The sequence below is a fragment of the Phyllostomus discolor genome, chromosome 5 (assembly GCF_004126475.2).
Source record: "Phyllostomus discolor isolate MPI-MPIP mPhyDis1 chromosome 5, mPhyDis1.pri.v3, whole genome shotgun sequence".
NCBI lineage: Eukaryota > Metazoa > Chordata > Mammalia > Chiroptera > Phyllostomidae > Phyllostomus > Phyllostomus discolor.
In genome coordinates this window covers 49501716-49529623 of record NC_040907.2, presented here as the reverse complement: position 1 = coordinate 49529623, position 27908 = coordinate 49501716, and the positions used below count along the sequence as shown (strand labels likewise).

Genomic DNA, 27908 nt, shown 5'->3' with positions numbered 1-27908 from the left:
ATTTCAGTGTTCATAAATAAAGTTTTATTGAGACACGGCTTTGGCTAGGTATTTATATATCGTCAGTGGCTGCTTGCACACTATAATAGCAAATTTTAGTTGAGACAGATTATATGGTCCAAGAACCAAAAATATTTACTATCTGGAGCTTTACAGAAAATGTTTGCTGATCTCTAAGCTAGATTGTTATGAAATGCTTGCTAACCAAGATGGTAAAATAACCTCTAGCATTGAATTGTTCTTACCTAATCAATTTTAGCGCTATTTTAAAGTTACAAATGAATGAATGTGAGGAGGGGTGGCTGTAGCTGGTAACCCAGCATTTCCTGCTTCTTTGTGGACCTCCCACTAAACACCCATGTCGTCCCCACGATGAGGAAAGGCTGCTCCTTTACCTCCTCTATGGCACAAGCATACGAACATAACGCTTCCTTTAGTAAGTGTCCACAGTAGAGTTTTAGCAAGACCAAAGCTTGAAAATAAGACTTTTAAAAATGGTGAATAAACAGACAGAAACACCAAATTGACAATATAGTTCTGAAGAATGGCTCATTCATCTTTATTTTGGAGTCTCCACCTGGGTGTTCTAAGTGGTCTTAGCACCTGAGGACATTCTCAAGCATGCCCGAACATCAGGAAACCCAAGCTCAAGAGTGTTTTCCCACTAAAAGCAAAATATGGTTGCTCAATTCCCAGTATGAAGCCTGCCTCTGATGGAAACTGATTGTGGGACTGTCCTAAACACAGAAAGAGGTTTCTTTCCTCCTACCCCATACTTAGTGGTCATTTAAAAAGTGTTTTTCATGGAGGACCATAAATGGAGTTAAAATTAATGACATAGGAAAAGGCCATATGGAGTAAATAGTGGCCTCGTTTTCACCAACATGATATAAATAACTATGCCCAACTCACCAGTACATAATGCTCTCAGCTTTGTTAGCAAAGGATCATTAACTTTGAGTAACTAAAAAAAAAAAAAAAAGCTTACTAGTAATTTTTTTAAATGCCACGTTATATATGAGTACATATTAAAAGAGTTTAAAGGAAGGAGTGTTAAAAAAAGTTCACACCTTTAAGGTTTACATCAGTTGGCGTTTCATAAAGAAACTGATGACAGAAATAGTGGTAAGAAGCAAAAACCATGCAGCAGCTCAGGGCAAGAGAAAAGAAAACCTACAACCCACAGAAAGATCAAACACTGAAAAGGGAGATTCAGACACTGAGAGGAAGCCAGCAGAGCTTGGTAACCAGGGTACACTCAGAGTATGGGTTTCTTTCTTTATGAATGCCTGAATTAGCCTGAATAAACACACTTCCTTGGTTCAAATTCACAACCATCCACGAGTTCTTAACCATAACAGTAAGTGTAGCTGTTGTTATGATGGTGGTTATTTTACAGAATATGAGAAAATTACTGTCCTACTTTGAAGGGTTTTTGATTCAATGGATAAAGGCTTAGAAAAGAAAACCTTTTTCACACATCTCCAAAGAGGCCATTGTCAAGAATTCACAAGCCCAGTGTTTTCCTTGTTTATAATTTAGCCCTAATGTGATATAACAAGCACTTCTCAGCCTATTTACTACTTTGAACTTAAACATAAAATATGGCCCATTTTAAAGAATTTTGTCTGCATTATGTATAAATAAAATTCAATCCATGAAGTACCTTTTAAAAATGCATTACTTTGACTATGTGTAATGAAAGGATAATAAGAGTAAGCTCTGGATTACAAAAATGGTAACCACGTAAGCAGAGAGTAAGTGGCTCAACATGAAGAGATGTTTTATAATGAAATGAGAGAAAATAAATTCTAACTTGTTGGATGAATTTCTTTTTAAACATTTTTTTAAAATATCCTCAACCTTATCAGATGGCTACACTTTTTTATTTTTTTCAAGATTTTATTTATTTATTTTTAGAGAAGGAAGGGAGGGAGATAGAGAGAGAGAAACATCAATGTGTGGTTGCTGGGGGTCATGGCCTGCAACCCAGGCATGTACCCTGACTGGGAATCGAACCTGCGATGCTTTGGTTCGCAGCCCGCGCTCAATCCACTGAGCTACACCAGCCGGAGCCTAAACATTTTTTTAAATAGAGAAATGTATTTCATACAAGGAAAAGGGAGGAATATACAATTATCCTACAATTTGTATATCAGAAATTATAGTTTATTAATAGGTCCTTTAGGTGCTTGGATGTCATTGAGGCATTATTGATAAGTGTCATCAATTACCAAAAGTATTAGCTCACAGAAAATAAATGTAACTTAATCACAAGGCTAGTTCATATGCACACACATCCATGAGTTTCACAAATAAGCATATATATATATATATATATATATATAAAACAAAATCTCCAGATAATAAAGCAATGGATTATATGCTAATAACTTTCCTCTGAGCCAAATTTATGCAAATTATAAAAGTTCTATGCTATATCACTAAATGAGAGCTTTTGAATACTATATTCAGATGGTTATATCTTGTGTCTCCAAAGATTTGTTAATACTGGCATAATGTTCATATAAGCATTTTTGCTTTAATAAAATATTTAACTATACTTCAGTAAAATTATCTTCCCATAATTACAAAAAAGAAAAGTCCATAGACTGAAAAAGATATTTGAAATCCTTTCCAAAGCTATGGGCAGTCTGTTGGCACTCATCTGAGCTATGAGTCAAAGCCCTGAGAAATGCAACGCTGCACTATTTGGAGGAGAAAGATGGCTGGATGTTAAATTTTACTTTAAAATGTTATGTCTCCAGAGTCTTCCTTCTTTCAAGCCTTTAGTGGCTTATAAAGCCAAATTAATTTTCATAGAATAAGAAAGGTAAAATATAATAAGATTTAACTATGAAAGAATGAAATTAATTACTGCTTTAGCTTTGTGGCATGAGAAAGTTACTGAGATAGTAAGTGAAATAGAAATAGTAAGTATAATAGAAATAAGAGTTACAACCAAACATTACTGAGGCTTAAGCTTGTAACCAACATGAAAATATGTGGCAAACAGGAGTAGGACTTACCTAATGTTAAAAATTTCCTAGTAATATAAACGTATTTCTCTGGACAGTTTCAGAATTTAAATTAATGTGAAAATTGTAATTAAGATGATCATACTTTTTGATTCAGTATCAGTATTTTAGAGATTCCATTCCAAGAAAATCAGTGCATCTTCCTTTTTCTTTCCTTTCTTCCCCTTCCCCACCAATCCTGCTTTCTTTCTTTCTTTTTTTTTTTTTTTTGACACATACCTTCTTCTGGTGTTTGCACTCTCAATGATTCACTCCAGTCACTCCAACTACCTTTATAAAGATGCAGCTTAGAGGAAACCTGAAATTCATATTCTGTAAATGGTTCCAGGTCCAACAAATCATGTCTTCCTTTGGCATTTGTAGCATTAACCTTGAAGCAGACAGGATTTTTAAAGATGAATATTAATACTATATTAATTTAAAGAATTTTAACATAACGGTAAATAAAATAGACCAGATAACCATTTTTATTTTTTCAGCTCTGTCAATGAAAAGAAATATCACTGGCTGGGTTATTGCATATACATGATGTTAATCTGAAATAATAGTGTCTCAAAAAACAATACTCCTGAGAGTAAAAACCTACCTATATGAGTTCCAAGGGGGATCCTAAAACTAGCTGAAAAGGGAGTGAATGTTGAAAACTACCAATTTTGAAAAGGGCCTTGGAGAATTTTCTACATTAGAGATTATTTTTTATTTGGTCACAATTAGAATGTGATACATATTTTGACACTTATACAGACATAGAACTGGGTTCAAATGGAATACTTTAATTATATAAGAATAATTTGATAAGAAAAATTTAATTACTATACCTCTCTTGAATATCAGCTATATGTGAAACTAACTGATCCTTTGTCATTGTAAGACATTATATTTTACAAAAATACTGGAAGGAATTATAATCCTATACTTTTTATTGTAAAAAAATTAATGCCTAACAACCAAAGTGTTAAGTGCTTTATCTTTGAAATATTAAATTCTGTATAAGCTTCTATGGACATTTCCTAACATTTCCCTTTCCAGTATGTTAAAAAAAATTACCAAAATATAATATGGGACACGGGATAGAAAAACAAGGAGAAATGAGCCCTTTACTAGAAATAAAATACAGAAAATTAATACTGGTTTATAGAAGCTTACAACTTAAAAAAATTTCAAAATCAGTGATCAGAATTCAAGGTATCTCTTAATAAATAGGGGTGCATGTGACTTTCTGGTATATCTGAAGTATATACTTTTGGGCATTATTCTTAAATTACCTATTTTGCTGGTCTAAAAAGACAGAGGTCTGTGCAGCAACTCTAAGAAGCCCTCTCTGTTTCTCCCCTTCACTCGAAAGGCCATTACCATTTTCCAGGATCTGTTGTTATTGGGCCGATATCTGAGTCGATTAAGCAGCACCATCCCCTCATCTCTCCACCAAAGAGTGCATCTGCTCACAGAAGCATTTACGAATTTGATTCGGATGTCCCACGGAGGAAGAGGCCTCACTGGTAACCAGGACAAACAAAAAAGTGTTATTCAGGCTCCAGGATCAGAAATTGTCTTATACATTGACATGAGCTATAAAGAGTTGAACAAAAATTCATCTCTAGCATCATGACCCCCAAATTTGGTGGCATACACAGGAGAGAATTCCCTGGCTTTTCCAAAAAAGAAAAAGTTTGATTTGTTTCTAAATTATTAAAACAATTCCCCTCATTTTTATCAGATACACTACCACCAGCATTAGTAATAGTGTTGATTCCATTTAATCCAATAATTAAGAAAAAAAAACCACCTGATATGCCAAACCTGAGAGTTCCAATGGCTGGGAAGGCAAAAGTGGCTCGTGATGACCATCCCAGGAGGAGAAGAAATGTTGGTAGAAAAGTCACAGGAAGGGGACATAGGAGCAGGGGAACAGAAGAAAAGAATTAGGGGGAAGAAGGTGGCTTACAAATGTCTATGTAAAGAGATGGAAGGTAGGATGGGAGAAGTGTGATAGGAAAATGCACAATAAAATGCCTATGTGTAGACGTGTGGTTTGCAGTATGTATGCAAAGAGGTGCTGTGGAAAGAGAGAAGAGAAACACACAGGGTGAGGCTGGAACTTCAGGCAGGCCGGACACCCAGTACTACCTGGGATGGATAGAGTTTGGGAAGGCCTAGAGAATTGGTCTTTTGACTCAACTGGGCCAATTATATTTGCTCAGAAATGTGCTGGGACTGGCTCATTCTGGCAACTAAGCTGAAAGGAGTGGAGGTAAGTATTCTTGGAGCAAGGTGCATATAAATCTTGATACATTTTATTTATAGTTTTCACCGGCTGCTTTAGGCCAAGTGCCTAAACAGTGGAGCAGCTACGGGGGTAAAAAGTCACCTCTGCTAATGAAGAACTACACTGAGCTTCTTTGAATAACTTCACAGGACCCTCCTTCTCTCAGTCAGATGATATTACTGGCAGCTGGTGCTTTCATGGGATTTGAAGCTGGGAGCTCCTATTTGCCAATATAGAGAAAAATGTTGAATATCTCATTTTATACAACCATGTCTATGTAGCTCTAGGATCATGCACCCTTTTACTTGCATCAAAGCAATGTTTAGCTCTGCCCAGTGCCAGATGGTCACTTTCTACCAGCCACTGTCTTTTTTGAAACAATTACACATAGAACAATTGAGTGATGTTTAAAATAACGTTCACGTGCCAAAGTGAAATAAAATGTACCTATATCCAAGAATGTGAATGTGGCTGGGAATGAAGAAGCACTTCCAAGACCATTGACAGCAATAACCTTGGCTGTGTAACTGAATTCAGATGATTCAGGGATTAGGTTGATTCCAAGGTCCAAATGGTCACAATAATCATTACACTGCTTCTGCCAAGTTAAATTTTTTGGTCCATTTAACCTGTAAATAAAAGGCAATTGTGTTTATCAAGGTACTTTATGTGCTTTTTCTCCTTTTAGTATAAAAGAACAAAATTTTCAAATGCTTAAAATTCTAGACATATTTTTAAGGTCAGCCTTATTACTAGAAGGTTCACAATAAAAATATTTGTATTCTGTGGTCATAAATAGGACCATACTCCCCTCATCCCTTTTTCTTTTTTTGGTAGGACTGAGACTTTTTTGATGTTCTATAGGTAAATATCCAAACCTGCACTGCCTGATATCCTGCCAGACATCTTGGCTCCTTAGGTCATGTCCAAAGGGTCCATGGCCACTTTGATACAATATTTACTGCACAGAAGTGCCAGTTCCTAGTACAGAGCAGAACCCTGGGCCCCACTTCCTTTCCCCCATCTGCTGCTCACTTAGGTAAGTCCAACCCAGCTGGATCTTCAGATGGGATTATGGAATTAATTGCAAGGAACAGAATCTCCCAGACTCTCTCTCTCTGTGGACTCCTAGGTCAAGCAAAAGTGGATTGAAAAGAAATGCCTTCCAGACTAATGGAAAGCTCCCACAAGGAAGAGTGTGTTTTATATATCATGACCACAAGAGTCTGCATCTGCAAAAAAGGGAAGAGATATGACAGAGCCAGATTAGCCCTACTAGAAGATGGAAGAACATCTATAACATGGGCCTTTGATGCCCTGAAGACAACTCTTGAGTTAGACCTCAGACCCAAGATGTCAGTTCTCACCCTTTAAATGAATGAACCAGTTTTAATTGGTGAAAACTAGAATATTTTAAAAGCATCTAATTATTAGTTATCTAGAGTTGTCTATTGCTTTTTCTCACTGATAAAACTACAACTATTAGATATTTCTAAATGTCATCTTACAGAAGACCCACAAAAAAGCTACAAACCCAGTCTGTCACTCACTGTAAAGTGTATGCAGTAAATAGGTGGGTGTCTCGTCCTCTGTCCCAGGTGCAAGCCACTGTCCCACGTTCTCCCTTCTGTGTACAAGATAAGTTTCGAGGCTGCTCTGGAACAACTTTAAAATAAAGAGGAAAATCATATATTTTAAATGCCACGCAAGTGATATTTCAATCATATTATTATTATTTGTCAACAAGGTAACAATACTTTCTCTATATGCCCCATTCCCAGACAAGCTGATATTTATTTTAGGTCCCATCAAGTTCAAACTTGCCTGTGAGGCATGAATTTCTACTACTAACAACAGCAGTCACAGTGGCTATAGACCAAATATTTACGATATGCCAAATCCTATGTTAAATGGTTTATGTGTGGTTTTTCTCAATTACACATCATAGCAGCTACATTATGTACATACTATTATTATCCTCACTTTATTGAAGAGGAAACTAAGCCTTAGAGGTTAAATATCTCGCCAAACATTGCAAAACTATGAAGTGGCAGAAGCAGGGCTCAAGCCTAGGTGGGCTGACTTGAGTCCAAGCCTTTTTCCACCACATTCTATTATTCTCCTGAGCAGGTGAATACCCAGTGCTAGCTAGCTCCATTACCCTGGTGATGATGAGTTTACCTTTTCAGAATAAAGCCCACTCAAATATTAGAAACTTCCCATCCAAGTACTAACCAGGCCCGACCCTGCTTAGCTTCCAAGATCAGACAAGATCGGGTGAATTCAGGGAAGTATGTATGGCCGTAGACCAAACTGGCGGAAACTAGTTCAGTGACCCTCAATACCAAGCCTCCAGTCTTACACCAGTATAGTGGAGCAGGGATGGTCTGGCTACATAGGATTGGGAAGCGAATCTAAAATCTGCTTTATATTTAAATAGATTTTCAATCAACTTTCTCATTTTTAGCTTCACTTTTACTCTCACTCCCAGAAGTATATGGTGTCATCAGTTTCTGAGTCTTTCTGAGGCAGGAGCTTCTGCATGAAATTAGTTGCATCTTGACTTTTCCCACGGCCAGCTATAGGCTAAGCCAGTTGTCACTGGTCTGCCTTCCAAAATGTGGTCAGTGTAGCTTCCCTCCCATTTTTTTCTCCTAGGGCTTGTGCCTTTAGAAAACTTTCTTTATTCCATCCTGGACTTATTTCAGGGGGAATGAGAATAAATATGTTTAAACCTCCATTTTTACCCTAACTCTTCATAGGGTCTTTTGATAACCAAATGAGATATAAAATGCCTGACACTCTTACATAATGAAAAAGTCCTCATTCTCACCTTTAATCCTAAATGTTGCAGAGATTCTGATCTTTAAAGACCACAGCTTTAACCCACAGGTCATCTTTCTCAATGTGAGTTCCCTGGACCAGGAAATCAAGTTGTCTACTTCATCCCAGGACTAGGTTTTGGGAGACACTATCCGTCCCAGGGGAAACCAGAGCTAATTCTCCTCAATACAAATGCATAATAGCTGATTCCAAAAAAAGGACAGAAATCAAAACCTCTAAAAATTAAAATAGCTTTTAATATAATAAATTGGTATGAGCCTTATGATAGTTACTGTTTTTAAAACTTTTTACTTATTATGGGCAATGAAAAGTCTCAGAAAACTAGCTTTCAGAAATAGTCAATGGCAAAACATATATTGAAAACAACTGAACAAAAAATCCATTGTCTTTCATTTTTTGCCTTGAATGTCTAGTTTGAGGATCAATCCTATGAGGTTAAACTAAAGCATTGATTGCTTAGGTACTACACAATTAGGATGAGCTCTGAGTAGCTGAGCAGCACAAGCCCATAAAGGGGCAGGGAAGAAAAGGTTAAAGGCTATTTACCCATTCCCATTCTAAAGAACCAGTGACATACACAGGACCTTTCAGGATATCCAATGGCACTATGGACTGCCACTTATCACAAAAAAGAAAATGGGCAGCTTACTCTCTCGCTAGATAGGATTAAACTTACTACACTGGGTGAAACCAAAATTGTGTCTTTTCTTGGAATGACTAGCTATATTCAGAAAAAGGTGTTGGTTCCACTCAGTCCTTCCCCTCAAAGGTGCTAAACTTGCTCAAAGGGCAGCCATTTCATGGTGCGGTTACAACTTGTGCACGTTGCACAAGCAACGTTCAGGCAAGCAGCTGCACCCAGCTGAGCGGTACCATGACGGACACTCCTTACCATCTCCCTAGATCTTCTGAAGCTGCAAAATGTCACAAATGCACCTGCATACTCTGGATGGAAAAGTAAAAAAAAAAATGGAAAGGAGTTTGCAACACTCTATCCGAAATGAAACAGAATGGCTAAAGACATCTGCAAGGATACTGACTTCCAAGGCTATTGTTAGCCTACTGAAAACCAAAACCCCAGAGGCCTGTGGACAGCTGGAGCTGACACAGGGCTGGGAATGTCTAATGCAAATATGTGACATTGGTCTGGTAAAATGGCAAATTACCTGGGTGAAATAGGTATTCTGAGGTCAAGGGAGGTAAAGAACATTGATGTTTTTTATAAAATATTTCATTTTGTCTATAACTAATGCTCATACTTTCTTTTAAGGGAAGCATGTTCAGCTACCAAACACACTGAACATGTGAAAAAAAGAGTAAAACTGCACAGAAGTGCAGTCTTAGCGCTTATGACCTACATACCTCCTATGTGCCTGGTGCTAGGTTATTAAGCACTGTGCATGCAAGGTAACATCTAATCACTGCAACCATCTTATGAAGTAGATGCTAGTATCCTCATAACAAAGATGGAGAAAATGAGGCTTAGAGAATTGAAACTGTTTAAGGATACATTGCTAGTTGCAGTGTTGTAATTCAAAGCTTATGCTCCTCCTGTAACACCACAGGCTGCTGGAGCTCAAAGTGCATGACCTGTAAGTGGTATGAACAGGAGACTGAACTGAAAGAGGAGTACTGCACCTAGTTTATGTCTCTTTACCCCCAGTGACTTGCTTGACCATTGTTTGGTGTTCTGCTCAATGCTTCTGATGACCCTCCAGGAATGTCACCTGGCACCAACCATATCCTTATAGGTCACAGAGAAGAGGTTTCCATCTTTCCTGGAAAGAGCCTTATTGAGCTCTATATCACTTTTCATGAGGGATCCTGTCCTTGCATTTTGGTCAGCTTGCTGGAGCAATTCCAACCTACATGCCTCGCATCTGCTACTCAGGAGCTTCCCTGGAAGCACAGAGGCACAAAGTACTATGGCATCTCTCAGGGCCCATGCACGCTCCCTGGTTTGCCTGGCTGGGCTTTTAGGGCGGCAGCTGCAGGCAGGTGTGCTGTTAGCTTACTCTGTGGGTTGTAGCTCATGCTGCAGTTGCCAGCTCTGACATCTTAGTTCTTACTCCCAGCAGCTGCCTAGAGGGACCAGCAGTGTAAGCAGCAGTATGGGGGAGCTGGTGCCCTGTAGGTGAACTTTGACCAATGGCAGACAGGTTCTCTCTTTCCCCTGTCATTGCATTTCCATATGTTCTTCCTGGGGATGCCCCCAGTGACCAAGGAAGCGGCTGTGTTTTTGGTTGACTCTGTGACCAGCTCAGAAACTTAACCACCTTGTGCTTTGCTACTTTCCTGGCTCACACTTGTTTCCCTGAAACTGAACAACTCTCTTAACCCCAGGGAGTGCTAAGAGGTCAGTTTTGCCCCCAGGCAGTTTTCTAGAAAACCCAGGAAAAGATAGTAAGTATAACAATAGTTTTCTTTTCATCTTTGTTAAGTACGGTAGTTAATGGTCAGGAGTGACTGGATAGAAGTGAGGCAGCCACTGGCCTTCAGTGACCTTGAAAGCTGCAGCTGCTCATGATACAAGAGAAATACACACAGACTACCGAGTCCTGTGGAAGAATAGGAACGGCATGGCCACTCTCTCTAGTGGAGAGTGCCCGAGCGGCTGCCTGAGTAGGCTTTTTATTAGGCAGTATTGGCTAGGGGTATGGACACAGTTTGTAGATTATAATCTGGCAGGGAAGATCAAATGAGTAGGTATCTTTCAAAGAGCTAAAAGTGCTCAGGCTGAGTTTGGGGTTTTATCACTTAAAAAGCTGCAGGGCTAGTTTCCTTTCCTGCCTGTGCCTTCATATTCAAGAGCATCCTCAGCAAGCAGGTCTCACAGGATCTTGCATATCCTATGCCCCAGGTCTAATTACCCCAGGGGTCCGCTGACTCTGGTCTGGACTGCACCGCCCCTGTTATTTCTGCAGGCCTGACTTGGGCAGAGGAGACAAAGGCAGCCGGGAGACTTGGATTTCTTACAGCCAGAACAAGGGCTCAGGCTTTGTCAAAGCCAAGGGGGCAGGGGTCGATATCAATCACCCCTTCATTTCCACAGCCCCCTGAGTCCCTTCCCTGGGGCCTCCACATGATCATGCCTGTCTTAGATGATTCCCCCCCTTGGGAAATCTTACCCGTCATTGGCTAACTGATTAAGCATTGGGGGCCAGGCAAGGAGCAGAAGCAGTGCTCCTACCAAGGAGATAAGCTTGTCTCCTTAGTGTCTCCTGGTCTGGAGGTCTCTCACTCAGCCTTAGCCATGGGGGGTTACAGCTTCCTGAGACCAGGCAGGGCGGACCCCAACGTGGAAGAACTATTTTTTGTGTGTTAAGTTAGAGAGGGGAGAAGTGCTCAGCCTTTGGTAGTCAGCCTGGGCTGCCTAAGTCAAAAAAGATATCTCTTTCTTCTTTCTTAGGAGGTTGTAGCTTTGAAAAAATTCTCTTAAGAAGGCATGAAGACTCACCTGCAGAGATCCATTTTCCTGACATTGGAGTTCAAGGACAACAGGTAAATGATGTTAATGGTGAAAGGGGGAGGGAGAAGGGGGTGCTGGAGAGAGAAAGGGGGAGAGACAGAGAGAAATGAGAGAAAAGAGACCAAACGAGACCCCAATTGTACTGCTTTCCAGACTTCTCACACTGGGTGCTCATGTTGCTTTCAAGATAAAACATACCCAAGTGGTGGGAGAAGAAAGAATACTGTCCTATATTATTAGGATTTCTGCTTAATGCACAACAAATACCAAAAGATTCCAACTTCTAGGAATTCAGAATGGAATGCTCACCGCCAACTGAGATCTCTGCCCCACATATTCGAATCTCCTCACTAGGCCTACAGCTCAGTTTGCAGACAAACACTGTTGTCCCCAGAGGAAGATCTGAGACTTGGAAACTGAGGGAGTGGCCACGCTGTAACAGGATCCTTTGGTAGAATTTGTAGAGGATTAGCTTGTTAAAACTGGAATACCGAGGGCAGCCTTGTTTGGTCTTCAAAGAGCAGGAGATACTGACAGCTGATCCAAGAGAAATCACATGGGAGGGCTTCACAGTCACATCGCCTCTCCAGCACACGTCTGCAGGAAGACACAAGTGAGTACTCAGTTGGCATGTAAGAAACCCATTCCAAAATGCAGGGTTCGTGAAAGTCCCAAAAGCAGAGTAAAATTAGCCCCACCAAATAGTGGAAATACAAATAATTTCTGCATCCCTCGCTGTATTGGTGATGCACATTGAGAACAGAAGGCAACTATATTAAAATCTAACTAAATTAAAACATGCATTCTTCTCAAAACACTAATACTATAATCAGAACTATAAATAGGAAAGTGGTGAGAAAATAGGGCTGAAAGAACATTCAAGAACTCAGTTCCAGGAAAAACCAATCTCTCTATATGTAAATTATTCACCAGACTACTAAGAAGTACTTCCCAGAATAAATCACATTTGTTTCCATCTCCATTTATAATTTATAATGCTTACTTCAATACTCATACCAACAAGAAAAAAAGAGACAATTTTAAAAGGCTATTACAAACTTTAGGGGCAGATTTGGGAATAGGTCCCTCTTTTGCTATATTAATGTTACAAAGTAGGTGTAATCTATTACATTATTTTATCACAGAAAATATTCAAGGGCTCTGGTGTGTTTGCAGTTGGCAACCAGGATGGAAATTAGGTCTTACCATGTCATCATGATGTTCCTTCAAGATGTAATACCCTGGGCTGGATGAACCATTACCCAAAACAGCTAATATAAAATTATATGAATGTATTCTTCTTTTAAAAAGAGTTCTCCATATTATTTACTATATGCCAGTTACCACATTTAAAACCCCTCTTACCCCTAAAGTTTTTCTATAAATAAATAGGACAACTATTCAGAATTATCACTTTTTCATGGTACTTAATAAGTGCCAATGAAAGAACCTCAGAATTATAGATTAACCCTGAACTTTTAGGTGTGATATAAACCCTTCACTGAAAGTCTTTTTTTGGGTAATTGTAAGATTGCTTGCATCAATTCCTATCAATAGAAATTGATTTTAAAAAGTTATTTAAATCAAATAAAGGAAGTACTGAAAATTCATTTAGAATAAAAAATTCTCACTTCTATTTTCAGAACTAAAACTAAGTCCTTTCTCTTATCTTACTTATGCTTTGTTTTCTGCCTCTTTGATCTTTGATCCTAACTGGCCAGAAAGTCAAAAATAAGCTCCTAATAGAAAAAGCAAAGAAAATGCCTGTCATTATTTTTTTTAATAGTTGAATTCGTCCATTAATACCCTCTATTAAAATGCATTATAACGTAAAACATTCATTCATGATGCTGAGCTTGGCTACCTAGCCATTTTTGTAGGAGGAAATGATATCATTGAGCTCTTATTTTAATCATTACTATATATTAGATAAAATACATATTAATTGCATACATAGACCAGACCTATTCACTTAAATGGCAAGACATTAACTAAAAAAGATGAACTACCAGCACATTTACCACAAATGCATATTGTAGCTGTAACTGAGAATTTAAACAAATCCTTCCACAGATTAGATTACAGAAATATCTTACCTATTTTTGCTTTAACCAGCAATGACATGGCGACAAAAGTAAGTGCCAAATAGCATGCTCTAACTGTCTGTGCCATGAACTGTCACCTCTGGAACACACCTCTATATCTCTCCTTGTAAAAGAAGACAGATTCATCATGTTAAACACATTCAGAAAAGCTTAAAATGCCCCTATAATTTCTCCATATTGTTAATATTTTGTTTGTTATTTTCAAATAATGAAGTGTACTTTTAAAACCAGTAAATTGAAAATCTTAGCCATGTCACTAAGTTAGAAACTTGGTTTCTAGTGACAGCTAACCTCCATGTCACTTAAGCTTCTTGGGGTCAGCAAATGGTGGGAGAAGAGACATGGCTTTGGAGTTCTTTAGAACTGGGTTTAAATACCTTGAGATTATTGGCAAGTTATTTAACTTTCTAAGCCTCAGTCCTACACATTTTTTTTCTTCCAAATAGGCTGCATCATTATCATCAAGCAGAGTAGTGTGAAATTCCAAGATTAACAAGAATTTTTGATCTAGCCACCTGTTTCTGGAAGTAACAGGAGATTAAAGAATGGCTCATAACCACTTCCCCACCCTGAGAACTTGTAAAAAAATTTTCTCTTTGGCAGTAGGAAAGGAATTCCAAGCGTCCCAAAGAGGGTTGTTTGGATTTTCTGTATGAGCTCAATTTTACTTGTGTATTTTCTTGTTTATTTATTATTTTACCAACTATTTTCATCTTGAATGGTTTGGAAAATGCAAGCTGGTGATTTCTGATTGTTTCCAAATTTAAATCTAAGGAATGGCTTGACTAGTCATTAGCAAATTCTCTAAATTCTATTAAAGATGGGCCAAGAATTCATAAAGTCAAATGGAAAGTTCTCTGATGTCAGGCCACTGCAAACCAGCCAATACAAATGTTCACTTCTTATTACCACACCTAGAAATGTGCCAGAATGTATGGGAGAGCCTCAGAAAAATTAGCTTATTCACTCAATTAGTGATAACTACTTTCCATGTGCCAAGCACAACGTTAAGTGCTAGCTAGACACAACAGTTGCCCTAGTGGGCTTCCAAGCAACTGCCCACTTGCTCCCTTGACTCCTCTACCACTAGCCTAGGCATCACTTAGGGTAGCATCTTTTCAACCACCTTTGCTGGTTGTCATTCCTTCCCCTCCTGAATTCTTGGAGGATCTCAGCTCACTCAATGCACTATTTTTCTCTACTTCTACTTCCTCCTGAGAGATTTCATCTGATTGCCTGGCTCTAGATATCATCTGTATGCTAAAGATTCTCAGATGCATATCTTCAATCCAGACTTCTCCCTGAGCTCCAGTCTCACATGTCTGTCCCCTTGGCATCAATCCTCGGATGTCTACCAGACTACTCAATAGCAACATGTTCAGTTAGAATTTTAGGTCTTTCTTCTCCAAACTGGTTCTTCCCTAGTCTTCTCTATCTTAGTGAATAACAATTTACTAGCCTTCCCTAGTCTTCTCTATCTCAATAACAATAACAACCTTAAGTTGCTCAAAAACCTAGAAGTCATCCTCGCTTCCACACTCTTTCTCATCCCCTACAACCGAACCATCACTAAGTCCTGTCAATTTTACCTCCAAAATATATCACAGATCATTCCACTTTTCTCTTTTCACTTTTTCCTAGTCCTAACCAGTCATCTCTCCTGTAGGTGACTAAAGTAGCCCCTTAAAGTATCTCTCCAACCCACCTTTGCCCCTTTCTAAGCTATTTTCACATAGCTGACTACTTTATAGAAACATAAATCAGATAAAAACATAAAAACCTCCTCACACCACCACTATTTAAAACCCTTAAATGGGTCCCCATTGCAGTTAGAATAAAATCCAAAGTCCTTACCATGCACGATCTCTCTGCCAATGCATGGTCTCACCTCTGCCCTCTTACCACCATCATTCACTTTGCATTTCTGCCCTGCTCACTCTACTCCACTTACACTGGCCTTCAGACTATTTGTTAAACAAGACTTGCCCTTTGCTGCCCTTGGAACAGGGTAGGGGTGTTGGCACCCTGCACTTTCCATTTCCTCTGCTAGAATTCTCTTCCCCAGTTCTCAGTGGCTGGCTAACTCACACTCTTCTGATCTCATATCATGTGTCATTTCCTCAGAGAGCCCCTCCCTGATCACCTAGACAAAGTCATTTTGTTCAGCTAGCTACTTTCTACCCATTGCCTTATTTATTGCCTTCATGGTACAACATGTAACTACCTTGTTTATTTACTTGATTACTTGTCTGCAATCTATCTTTGTGCTAGAATTAAGCCACCATGAGGGCAGAAATATTGACTATCTTGCTCACTACTGTATGCCAACACTTAGCATTGGGAAAGGATATTCAATAAATGGTTATTCAAAGGAAGCTTGGAGAGCCCTGGCTGGTGTGGCTCAGTGGATTGAGCAACAGCCTGCAAACCTAAAGATTGCTGGTTCAATTCCCAGGCAGGGCACATGCCTGGGTTGCAAAGCCAGGTCCCCAGTAGGGGGCATGTGAGAGGCAACCACACATTGATGTTTCTCTCCCTGTCTTTTTCCCTCCCTTCCCCTCTGTCTAAAAAAAATAAAATCTTAAAAAAAAGAAGAAGAAGAAAAGAAAGCAAGGAGAGAGTGAGGGAGGGCCTAAGAGGAGAAGGAAGGAATATGACCTGTAAAGAAAACTCCCTAAATATCTCTGTGGTAGGCAGAAAAATAGCCCATGTAAGACATCTATGCCCTAATCCCTAATCCTCAGAACCCATGAATATATTACATGACAAAGAGACTTTGAAGATGTGATTAAAATTAAGGACTTTGAGATGGGGAAATTATCCTGGATTATGCAAATGGGCCCGATCTAATCACATGAGTCGGTAAAAGTGGGTAAGGAAGGAAGGCAGAGAGCTGTGATACATAAAGGACTAGACCTGTCTCTGCCATCTTGAAGATGGAGAAAGGGGACCATGAGCCGAGGAATATGGTGGCTTCTAAAGTCTGGGGATGGATCTCAATTTACAGATAATATAAAATGTATTTTTTTCCTGGGTGTTCATTAAAAATGTGTGAGAAACACAAATCTAAACAGAAATCTAACAGTGTTCCTCTCTCTTAACCATCAAGTCCAAGGTGATGGCTTACAATAGCCTCTGTGAGCTAATTCCTGTCCTTTATCACTAGCCACATCTACCACCACCGTCTGCTGACATTCAGCTGTATAGTAACACTGAGTTGCTTATAGTTCCCTGCATATCTCATGCCAATTCTTGCTTCTGTGTCTTTGTTCATGCTATTCTTACCTTTCCACCACTCTTAGACTGGCTGAGTCTTTTCTATCCATCCCAACTCAGCTGAGACACCTTTTATTCAGTCATTCATTCCACAAATATGTATTAAACAATTTTGCCCTGGATGGTGTGACTCGGTTGAAGCATTCTCCCGTTACTGAAAGGTTACAGATTTGATCCCTGGTCCTGGACACTTATGATTTCACATCAGTGTTTTTCTTCCTCCCTTCCTCTTTCTTTAAAAGTAATGTTTTAAAAAATATCCTTGGGTGAAGCTATATCTATATATCTGTCACACAGTTCCTATGTGCCAAGGGCTTGGGACAGAGTGGAGAAGAGACAGTGGGTTTGGCTCTCATGGAACCAACATTTTGGAACAGAGAGGGAGAAGACAAAGAAATAAATAACAAATTCAGAGAACATAGGCTAAAGAGGGAGAAAGCCTGGGGAGGGGAGAAGGTGGTCAGTGAAGGTGTTTCTAGGAGGTGACGTCTGAGCTGAGATTAGTGTGGGCCAAGAGAATACTCAGGAAGAAGTCACCTGTCAGAGAAAATGCTGCATGCACAGTCAGAGGCAGGGGAACAAGCTTGCTGTGGATGAGGCACAGAAATAAGATCAGAGTGGCTCTGGAAAGTGATTGTGGGGAGATTAGTATGAAATGAAATTGGAGAAAGCAGGAGCCAGACTTCCATGGGCTTGTTTGCCATGGAAGGAAACCTGAATTTTACCCTCCAAACCTGTGGAAACCTCTGGTGTTTAATTAGAAGTTTTATTTATATATTTAACTGGATTTTAATTGAGGATGTTATAATATAAAATTGGGGTGTTATAATATAAAAATTACATTAAACACACATACGCAAAACCAAAACCAAACAAAAACTAGTCTTGGCCCCTTAATGGGGATCAGAGTGGAAACAAGCAGATCAGTTAGGAAGCAATTGCAGAGATCCAGGTAGGAAATGATGGTGATGTGGACCACAGTTACAGTATGGGGTTGGCCAAAAAGTTCGTTTGTGTTTTTCCATAAGAAGGTTCCAGTAGCACTTAGTTGTCTTTAACTTCATTCAAAACAATTTTGTCAGATTGTATTGTTATATCAGCATGCATTAAAAAAACACTTATCAAAAGTGGTGAATTTTTGTGTAGCCATTTAAATTTTTTTTTTAGGTTCCACTTATAGGTGGGATTATATGATATTTGTCTTTACTGCCTGGCTTATTTCACTTAGCATAATACTCTCCAGTTCCATCCATGCTGTCACAAAGGATAGGAGCTCTTTCTTTCTTTCTGCTGCATAGTATTCCATCATGTAAATGTACCATAGTTTTTCAATCCATTCATTTACTGATGGGCACTTAGGTTGCTTCCAGCACTTGGCTATTGTAAAATTGTGCTGCTATGAACACTGGGGTACACAGGTTCTTTTGAACTGGTGTTTCAGGATTGACTGGTGTTTCAGGGTATAATTCCAGCAGTGGAATTGCCAGATCAAAAGGCAGTTCCATTTTTAGTTTTCTGAGAACATTCAATACTGTTTTCCACAGTGGTTGTACAAGTCTGCATTCTCACCAATAGTGTAGTAGGGTCCCCTTTTCTCCACAATATTGCCAGCACTTGTTGTTTTTTGATTTGGTTGTGATTGCCCATTTTAATATTGAAGATGGAAGAAAACATGCAATATTTTCAGCATATTAGGCTTCATATTTCAAGAAAGGTAAAAATGCAACTGAAACACAAAAAACAATTTGTGCAGTGTATAGAGAAGGTGCTGTGATTGATTGAATGTGGTTTGCAAAGTTTTGTGCTGGAGATTTCTCACTGGATGATGCTCCTTGGTTGAGTAGACCAGGTGAAGTTGACAGCAATCAAATTGAGACATTAACTGAGAAGAATCAACATTATAACATGTGGGTGATAGTCGGCATACTCAAAGTATATACATCAATAAAGTTATTGGTGAAAATGAAAAATGTGCCTGTTATTTTATGGAAAAAACTAAATGAACTTTTTGGCCAACTCAATAGTAGAGATGGAAGAAAGAAGTTGTCAGATCTTTGGAAGCCTTACTTATGTCTTCAGGTCAGACTGAAGCCTCCCACTAGTATCTTCATAACATCTTGCATCCTCCCATCTTAGCACCTGACATAGTAGAACTAATATATTTAGGTATCTACTTGTCTCTTCCATTTGTTTGAAAGCTCCTCATGGGCAGAGACAATGGTTTGTGACACACAGTAGGCATGTGCTGAACTGAATGAAATTTAAATGGTTTTTCTGTGTTCATCTAATTTACTTCTAGTTTAGTTTAATGTAATTAAAAGTACATTACATCTTATTCTGCCACATTGTGGCTGATGTCATTAATAAGTTTTTGTTTATTGTAGTTACCTTAGTTGCTTCATTAAAATTTGGAATATTCTCTATCAAGAACATTATGAATTGAATTAGAAAATAATTGAATGGACAGACACACAGGGAATAAATAGGTTTCTGCTTCCTAACTGCAAAGGATATCTACAGGGTATCTTTCAATGTGCATTGCAATTTATGAGCTGTAACATTCTTCAGTTGTAAAATATTCAACTGGATACTATAAAAAATTTTTAAATGTGTATATATGAAATATATGTGAAACACATACACATACCTATATATGAAATAGGCAAAACAGAGGGCAAATTTGAGTTTATGTAGTATCATGATCCAAACACAAAGGTGCTAATTTTCTCTGAATACCAGGTAAAACAGCTCCTCCATTTATAAGAAACTCAGAACCCTGAAGACCTTCAAGTAAATGAGGTATCTTCCAATAAAATGAAACCTCCTACCAACTGTAAACATCATTCATACAGCCTTCCTGAAGTGTTGATATTAAAACTACAACTCTACCTTGAATCAGAAAAACAAAGAATGTGCTATGTCACTGACTCATCACTCCAGCAGTGACAGTTTCCAGACAGTGAAAACAGCGTCTCAATGAAGGGGGTGGGGACTAGCCAGAAACAGAGCCACTGGCAGGCGGCAGAGACAGCAATTACCTCGCAGTGAATCTCTTCTCCTATAGCTCCAGGAAGAAGCACAAAATATGCAACTACTTCAAACTTCAAAATCTTACTTTACTAGGCTAGGAAAAACCCTTACCACAAGTGATAATTTCATGTAGGCAGAAACACTTTCTACTTCCATATTACTTTTCTTCTGTTGCACCATATTAAGTTCAAGGGGCAACACAGTATTGTAGGGAAAAAAAGGGCTGGTGAATCTCAGTTCCACTTAGTGTTATTACCTGTAGAGTACCACTTCCTCATTTATGCGATGAGTAACTAGACAAAGTTTTGGGAAGAGTAATACGATAGTGTCGTGGACTGTAAGAATACCTAGCACAAAGGAGCACTATACTTAGGCTACTACCCATTTTCCCTTCTGAGTCCAGTTTTTGCATTTCTTTTCAAAATCATTTATTACTTTCAATGTACTAAAATTGTATGTTTTGTTAGGAAAAAATAACAAAATAAAGTAAAAAAGTAAAGTAACTAGAAAATAAAGTAAAAAATGATATGTTAGGCACTCTTTATTCTTAACACTGGCTATCAGATCATTTAATAAGTCAGAGGAAGAAAGAACCTCAAAGGTTTGCTAGTAAATACCATGTGCCTGCTGCCGCCTTCCCCTCCCAACACTGACAACTGAGACTAGTCCACTGCAGAACAACCGAGTGATTGTTCTGAATGCACATGAAGGCTGGATGTCTTAAAATGCCTGCCCTTATTAGTTACCCAGTTGACTCAATGAGGTAGAGTACAAAATCCTTCCCTTCTGGGAGAGCTACTTACAGATGTGTCTTAAAGGTGCCAGACCAGTATAAAGACAACACTTCAGAGGTCGTCTCTCCTACCTTTCCCCATTTTATAGAGATAAATTGAAGCCTAGAGAAAAGAGGAAATTTGACAAAGGTCACATTAATAGCAGAATCCAGATTAGATCATAGGTCTCCAGATTTCTAATCCAACATTACTTCTATCTAGCATGTGAAACTGTTTCTAATCAGTTGCAACAGTGGCAGCATAATACTAAAAATAATGCTAATGTTAATACTACCCTTAATAGTAATGCTGCAGTCTGTCGATCTGTTTCAGGCACTGTGCATGTTACACACAATATTTATGATACCCTCTAGTAAAGCTGTTACAATGTCTAATGCTTGTAATCTTCAGAAGCTTGAATCATTATTTCCGATACCCACCTCCCTCAAAAGAGGGTGAAACAGCAAAACCCCTGCATATACAAGATGTAACCGTCTCTAACGATCCATTCCACTATGAGGATGGAAAAGGAAAATCCAATCCACCAAGTAGCTAACTTGCAATTTAGCCATTCAAGTCAACCTTCTCTGCTCCATGACTTCTCTTGATCTATGTCATGAAAAGGAACAGTCTCCTGACTGAAGCTTGTCCCCTTTCTCCTACTGAGTTTATCACTTGGTGAAAAACCTAACAAGCTATAACATAGACAAATGGTGGCCTGACAGTCCCCAATTAAAGCAGCCCCTTCGTAACATGTTAGATGGCTTGAAGGGGAAGAAAAAGTAACACCACATCAATCCTCTCTGCCACATTATCTTTCTACCCAGTAGTCCCATCACCCTTTACACAAGCCAAATTGGACACACACCTGTTTTCCTTTCTTACGCAGCTGCTGAGGCTCTCTTGAATTTTCTCAGTGGTAAGCATTAGTACTTCTAATTTTACCATGTACAGAATTTTTCCTCTCTTGCCCAAATTCAGGAGACTCTGAAGTTTTGGTACTTTTTTTAATTTTCAGTCACAAAGTTTTCTCCTTTTGTTCTTTATGATCTTTTAATCATTTTTCTTAACAAAGATCATATGATTTTCTCCCTTCTTTCTGTTTTTTCCTGAAATATTCCTTTTATCAGTTCTATTAGTCTTTATTTCCACATCAGAAACACCACACTGGACATAGTAAACAGGCTCCCAAAATGTTTGTGTACACAAGTTATGTTTAAAATGCAGTAGGGATTATCCAGCCCTGATCCCTGAATCACTTGTACTGTGAACTGCCTAATAAATTGAACCAGCCTCCCCACAATATAACAATAAAATAGAAATAAAAGGAAGGGAGGAAAGAAGGGAGGGAAGGAAGACATGGATGGAGTCTTGATGAAAAAAGGTACTTTCAAATCAACTGATATTGTTTGCTATGTTTCATCTTTTCTTTTTTTGATGAGCTCCACAAGCGTACAATATTCATGACATTCTTCAGTTAAGTTTTAACAATCCAACCGTCTCTATTTTCACCCTCTGCATTCTTCTAGAGCTATAAATCAAACAAGCCATCTTCTATTGGGAAGGATGATGAATTGCAAAGAGCATGGTGTTTGGGGCCACAGAACCTGGCTGCTATTCTGTTTCCTCCACTTCTACCTGTGTGACCATCTCACCATCGCAAGTGACTTCGTATTTCAAAGCCTCTTTTCCTTGTTTGAAAAATGCCCATCAAAACTTAAGAAAATTAAATCTGCTTCACTAACGTTTCTTCCTTAGTTTATTGGAAGGGTGTCTCATTGTACATCTTCCATCTTGACGTCTCTAATTATGGACAATGGCATGGGGTTGAGGGGGCGGTTAACCTTGGATCTTGGGTATGACAAAATCCTGGCAAGTTCTGCTTCACTTTGTAACATCAACCCCTGAGTTTTTTTAACTATTAAAGATATTAAAGTACATTACGGTTACCTTGTTTTGAGAGTTTTCTGGAATTTCACAGTTATCTTCAGATAGTTGGAGGCACACTGTGGGAATGGGGTAGGGACTCAAGACTAGTGATCACCATCCTGCAATGTTCCTAAAGTCTCTTATGTAAGCTAAGAATTCAACTGAAGTCTCTACACTAACAACTCCATGTTTCAGCATCTTTGCCTGACATTTTAATGTTTCCCTTTTCCTCTGCACATCACTGCAAAAGAGATGTAAGTTAAGATTCTAACTTAATAACCTTTTAGAAGCATTTACTTAGCAATTTATCATAATTCAGGGCACATAATTGAGTTGTTAATATTTGGTCTTCTACTATAGAAGTAACTATTGGTATTTCTATTGCACAGGTGGAGAGATCTGCAAGGTGACCAAGATCATACAGAAGAATAAGAAGGAGGAGGCAGAGGGAAGGAGGAGGAGGAAATTTAGAATTAGATTCATTAGAACTACTTTCCATGCTTGAGCTCCCTTACCTGTAAAATGAAAATTAAAATAGCACCTCCTTCACAGGATTATTATGGGGTTTAAATGAAAGGCTCTTAATCCAGTGTCTGGCATGTATGTATATATCAAGAGCTCAATAAATATCATCATCTGCTGTTATTAAAGGAAAAAAGATAACATCACTTACTTTTCAAAGATATTGTCAGAATTAAGATAGCCTTGTTTTTTGACCTCTTTGCCCATTTATCTGGCTCACCAGTGAAAGATGAATTTGGTTAAAATTAGATTCCTTCCCTCCTTTATAATAAGTGACTTTATACCATCTATCAGTTATGAAAACTAAATGTACTCATAATTATTGTTTCCCCCAAATAGTTTTAACTTCTTGAGGACAGGGACTGGGTGGTCTTACATTTCTTTATACTCACCACAGTGACCTGCATAATGTGCTGAGCATAATAGATGTTCAATACATAGCTGTACTTTAAAAAACACCATTGTTACCATTAGCAAAGAACACCAAAGGTTCCCAGAGCAAAGGATAATTGACAAGGCTTCTTTGGGATCTGGCTTCCTTTTTGGAGGATGGGAATGGCAGGGGGTTGGTGTTTGGATTTCTTTACTGGTTAGTCTAAATAAATTTACATATAAAAGTTCAGAGCACTGCTGTGAGTGTCATTACAAAGATGACAAATAATTGGCTAGAGAACAATGCAAGTGCAGTACTAAAAAAATAAGTCCACAACAGACAAATGATGTGTAACATCTACTGTACTTTGAGGATTCTACTCCCACAAAAATTTTACATGTACTTTAGAATTTTTTTCACACTGGAACTCATTCCAATACACAAAGATTCAGAGCTTACCAAAATTTGGGGACTTACCATCTTATGTAAACATCGTAATATTCAAGAAATATGACAAAAGATTTTAAAAAGGCTTTCAGAGCCTTTTATGACTAACAAAGTGCTAGTAATGAATTGAGGATTTCACATTAAAATGAGGAGGAGAGTATCAGCTCATAGACACTAAGGTCCTTCCAGTTATACGTGGGGCAGAGAGTTAGGACACTACACCATTCCTTGTTAAAGGGAAATGAGAACACAGTGTTTGTCTAAGTGGGGGTAGCTATAATGTTATTAAGACTGAGGTGCAAAGAAGGCAAGGAGCACAGAGTCTGGGGCCAGAAACTTGTTAACACTATTTCTGTGAAAGTGTTGTTTTCCATATCTGTAAGATGGGAATACTAATAACCACTTCACTGGGTTTTTAAAGAGTTATAGAGGATGACAACATGCCAGGTACATAGTAGGTGCTCAACAAAATTTTATCTACCTGGGTATACACTTGGGGATTGTAATATCCAATTTTTTCTTTTTGTTTTTTAAAGATACAGACTAATTTCAACCTGTTTTTTAGACATACCAGAGTACAGTTTTTTTTTGTATGCTTTTGGGCTACTATAGAAAGACCTATATCTAGACCTTAATCTATAATATTTTAATAAAAATACAATATTTTGCATTGTATAATAGGCACTTTTTTGCCCAAATTTTTGAGGGGGAAATAAGTATGTGCATGATATACATGGGTAGTCCCTGAAATACCTTGTATCTGTTCTTCTGTGTTGTAATTATTTGTTACATAAACTTTCTTGTACCATAATATGTTCAAAAATAAATGCTAAAATTCCCTTATAATACAAAAGACAAGTATCTAAATACAAATAAATAAAAAATTAAATTTAAACAATTAAAACAAAAGATTTTCCCCCCTGAAAGTTTGGGCCAAAAACGTGGGTGAGCATTACGCGTGGGAGCGCATTCAGACTTTAATTTCTTGACTCCTGAAAGAGACTTTTCACAGATGAACAAACTGAGGCTGGCCGGCCGCTCACCCCAGAGCGCTCCGCGAGTGACCGGCGGGACAGGTACTGCGGTCGGTCCACAGAGGCCACAGGAAGGAGCTGCCCAAAACGGAGCACTCCGCCCCCCTCCCCCGTGCAAGAAGGGTAAGCCGGCTCCTTAGGATCTCAGGGGAGGTCCACGTTCAAGCCCCCAGTCATGCCCACGGGCCTGGACCAAGGCTGGACCCTGAGGGGGTGCCCTCTGCCCTTTTCCAGCTGCCACCCCCCTCACCTCCTCACACACCCCTGACTGTGTCTGGGACTCAGCCCGCGCGCCCCCTCCCCTCCGTCTAGCCAAACCCCGACCAACCCAGCACCTCAAGCGAACATGAGAGCCTAGAGAGCGAGGACCTTGATGAGGAGAGGCCACCATCCAAGTTCCCCGGGAGAAGCGAAGCAGTGAAGCTTGAGCATTGAGACCCTGAGCTCGGCCATGTCCCGGGGTGAGCGGGGTGAGCGTGCCCCCTCCGCCCCACCCAAGCCCCTGCTCACTCACCGCGCATCGACGGCCCACCGGCCCCGGCGGGGCCCGGGTGTGCTCGGGACGCACGCGTTGCGCTCTCGGAGGGAGCTCGGGTTGTCCCAGCATCAGCGTCCCTCTGGGGCCACCGCACCGCCTGGGAGGACCCCGAGGGTGGGCGCCCCGCGCAGGGCGTGGGGCCGCGGAGGGCAAGCGGAGGACAAGCGGGACGCCCGGCCCACCGGCACCTGCTGTTTCCACGCTGCGGCAGGAGCGGGCAGGGGCCCCTGGCCGCCGGGGGTGTGCCTTGTCTCCTGGAGCAAGGCAATCGGCTTCCCCTCACGTGAAGTGCGGAGGGTGAAGGCTGTCTCCTAAGACGGCGCGACGACTGAGTTGGCGTGCTGAGTTCCGCACTGAAGTTGTGATGAGTGCGACAAAAATCGTGTTCTGGGTTTTCACAGCCACAGAGAAGTGTCACTTTGTTGGCAGTAATGAGAGAGCTTTTTCTGAGATGTTCTTCCTCCGTGCAGTCTGAGCGCCTGGCTCTCACCACACCTTAGGGCTGTGGTCTCCAAAGTGGGTTGTGTGCAGGGCTGGGGTGACAAGAAAATATCAGAACTTTCATTTGTGTTTGCTATGTAAAAAATAAGAAGGAAGTGAACATTTAATAGACGGCGTGACACCGACCCTAAATGGCCCTATGTTCTATATAAGTGGGATTCTGAGGGAGGAAGAAACCCTGCAGAATGAGCAGTGGGGATGACAGTGGTGCCTTTATGACAGTATTTCATTGAATATAGGAATTCATCAACTATAAGATATCCATTTTTTATGTACCAGTAAGAATTAAAAGAACCGTCACATAAACAAAGCTTTCTTATCTTTCTTAGTTGATTCTCAGCTTCATCCATTCTACTGTTGTTTCCCCGTAAATTCTTCTTTATTTAAATTAGTGTGGCCTTCATTTCTGACAGAATCTTTTTTATGTTGCTGAGGTCCTCACTCAGTTCCTTGAGCATCCTCATAAACAGTGTTTTGAGCTCTGTATTTGATAGATCGCTTTTTTAAAATTTTATTTTAGTCATTGTTCAAGTACAGTTTTCTGCCTTTTATTCCCATTCCAGCCCACCCACCCATCCCTCCCCACTTCCCTCCCATTTCCACCCCCCCTAGTTTTTGTCCATGTGTCCTTTATATTTGTTCCCATAAACCCTTCCCATTCTCCCCTGAAATTTCCTCTTCTCTCCCCTCTGGTCTCTGTCAGCCTGTCCTCTATTTCAGTGTCTTTGACTATATTTTGCTTGTTTCTTTGTTTTGTTGTTTAGGTTCCTGTTAAAGGTGAGATCATATGGTATTTGTCTTTCACTGTCTGGCTTATTTTGCTTAGCATAGTGCTTATCTCTATTTTATTTAGCTCTTTTTCTGGAGTTTTGATCTGTTCTTTCATTTGGGCCATGTTTCTTTGTCTCCTTGTTTTGGCAGCCTCCCTGTGTTTGTTTCTATGTATTAAGTAGAGCTTCTTTGACCCTGTGTCTTGGTGGTGTGGCCTAACATAGTAGGTATCCTGTAGGGTCCAGTGGCATAGCCTCCCCTATCACTGAACCTGGGTACTCAAGGTGCACCCTTCTTGTGGGCTGAGTACACCCTCTTCTTGTAACTGAGGCTTGATTGCTATTGGAAGATCAATGGGAGGGATTTACCCAGGCTAGTCAGCTGAAAGGACTGGCCACATGTGACCACTGACCACCAACTTCCATCCTCTGTGGAGGATCAGCTGTGCAGGGGCAGGGTAGTGGTGATCCAAAGTGATCTGTAGCTGTACACTGAGTGCACTGGCCCTGGAGTTTCCCAGGTAGTGCAGACCAAGGTTAGCCCCTATCTGTGTTTTGCCCAGAGCACCCTGCCTGAGCTATAAAGCAATCTGAGATGGCTGCTAGTTGTACTGGGTTTAGAGATTCCCAGATGAAGCCAAGCTGTGAATCTAATCTGGCTGCTGCTAGGGCTTACTGAAGCCAGTTGTTGATTGTTTGATAGGATTTAGGTGCCAAGATCAGACATTCTTATGGAAAAGCAGCTCAGGTAGGCCCATAAATTGAGTGGGGCAGAGACTCTGGGGATATCCAAGGCAGGTCAAACAGTGTTAGGCAAGTTGATGGAGTCTCAGATATGTCACAAACTTGCTGGCTCTGTGGGGGAAGGGTTTAGCAAAGGAATAATGTCCTCTACTCACCTTGATGCCAGACACTTCAGTTTCTCCCTGTATATATACCACTGGTACCTTTCAAGCTGCTACCCTGGTTCCAGAGCTCAGAGAGAGTGAGTCT

General features: G+C 39.8%; 1 protein-coding gene across 1 annotated transcript in view; it reads right to left on the bottom strand.

The window, feature by feature from the left end:
- IL12RB2 (interleukin 12 receptor subunit beta 2) overlaps positions 1-15685 on the bottom strand; it is a 61648-nt gene extending 45963 nt beyond the window's left edge. The window contains exons 1-7 of the mRNA XM_028512454.2: positions 15577-15685; positions 13714-13825; positions 11927-12214; positions 6855-6969; positions 5752-5933; positions 4392-4534; positions 3258-3408 (exon numbers count right to left, since the gene is read on the bottom strand). Coding sequence (XP_028368255.1) covers positions 3258-3408; positions 4392-4534; positions 5752-5933; positions 6855-6969; positions 11927-12214; positions 13714-13789 — 955 coding nt within the window. The 5' untranslated portion in view covers positions 13790-13825; positions 15577-15685. The remainder of the gene's footprint in view (positions 1-3257; positions 3409-4391; positions 4535-5751; positions 5934-6854; positions 6970-11926; positions 12215-13713; positions 13826-15576) is intronic.
- Positions 15686-27908: the final 12223 nt, after the last annotated feature.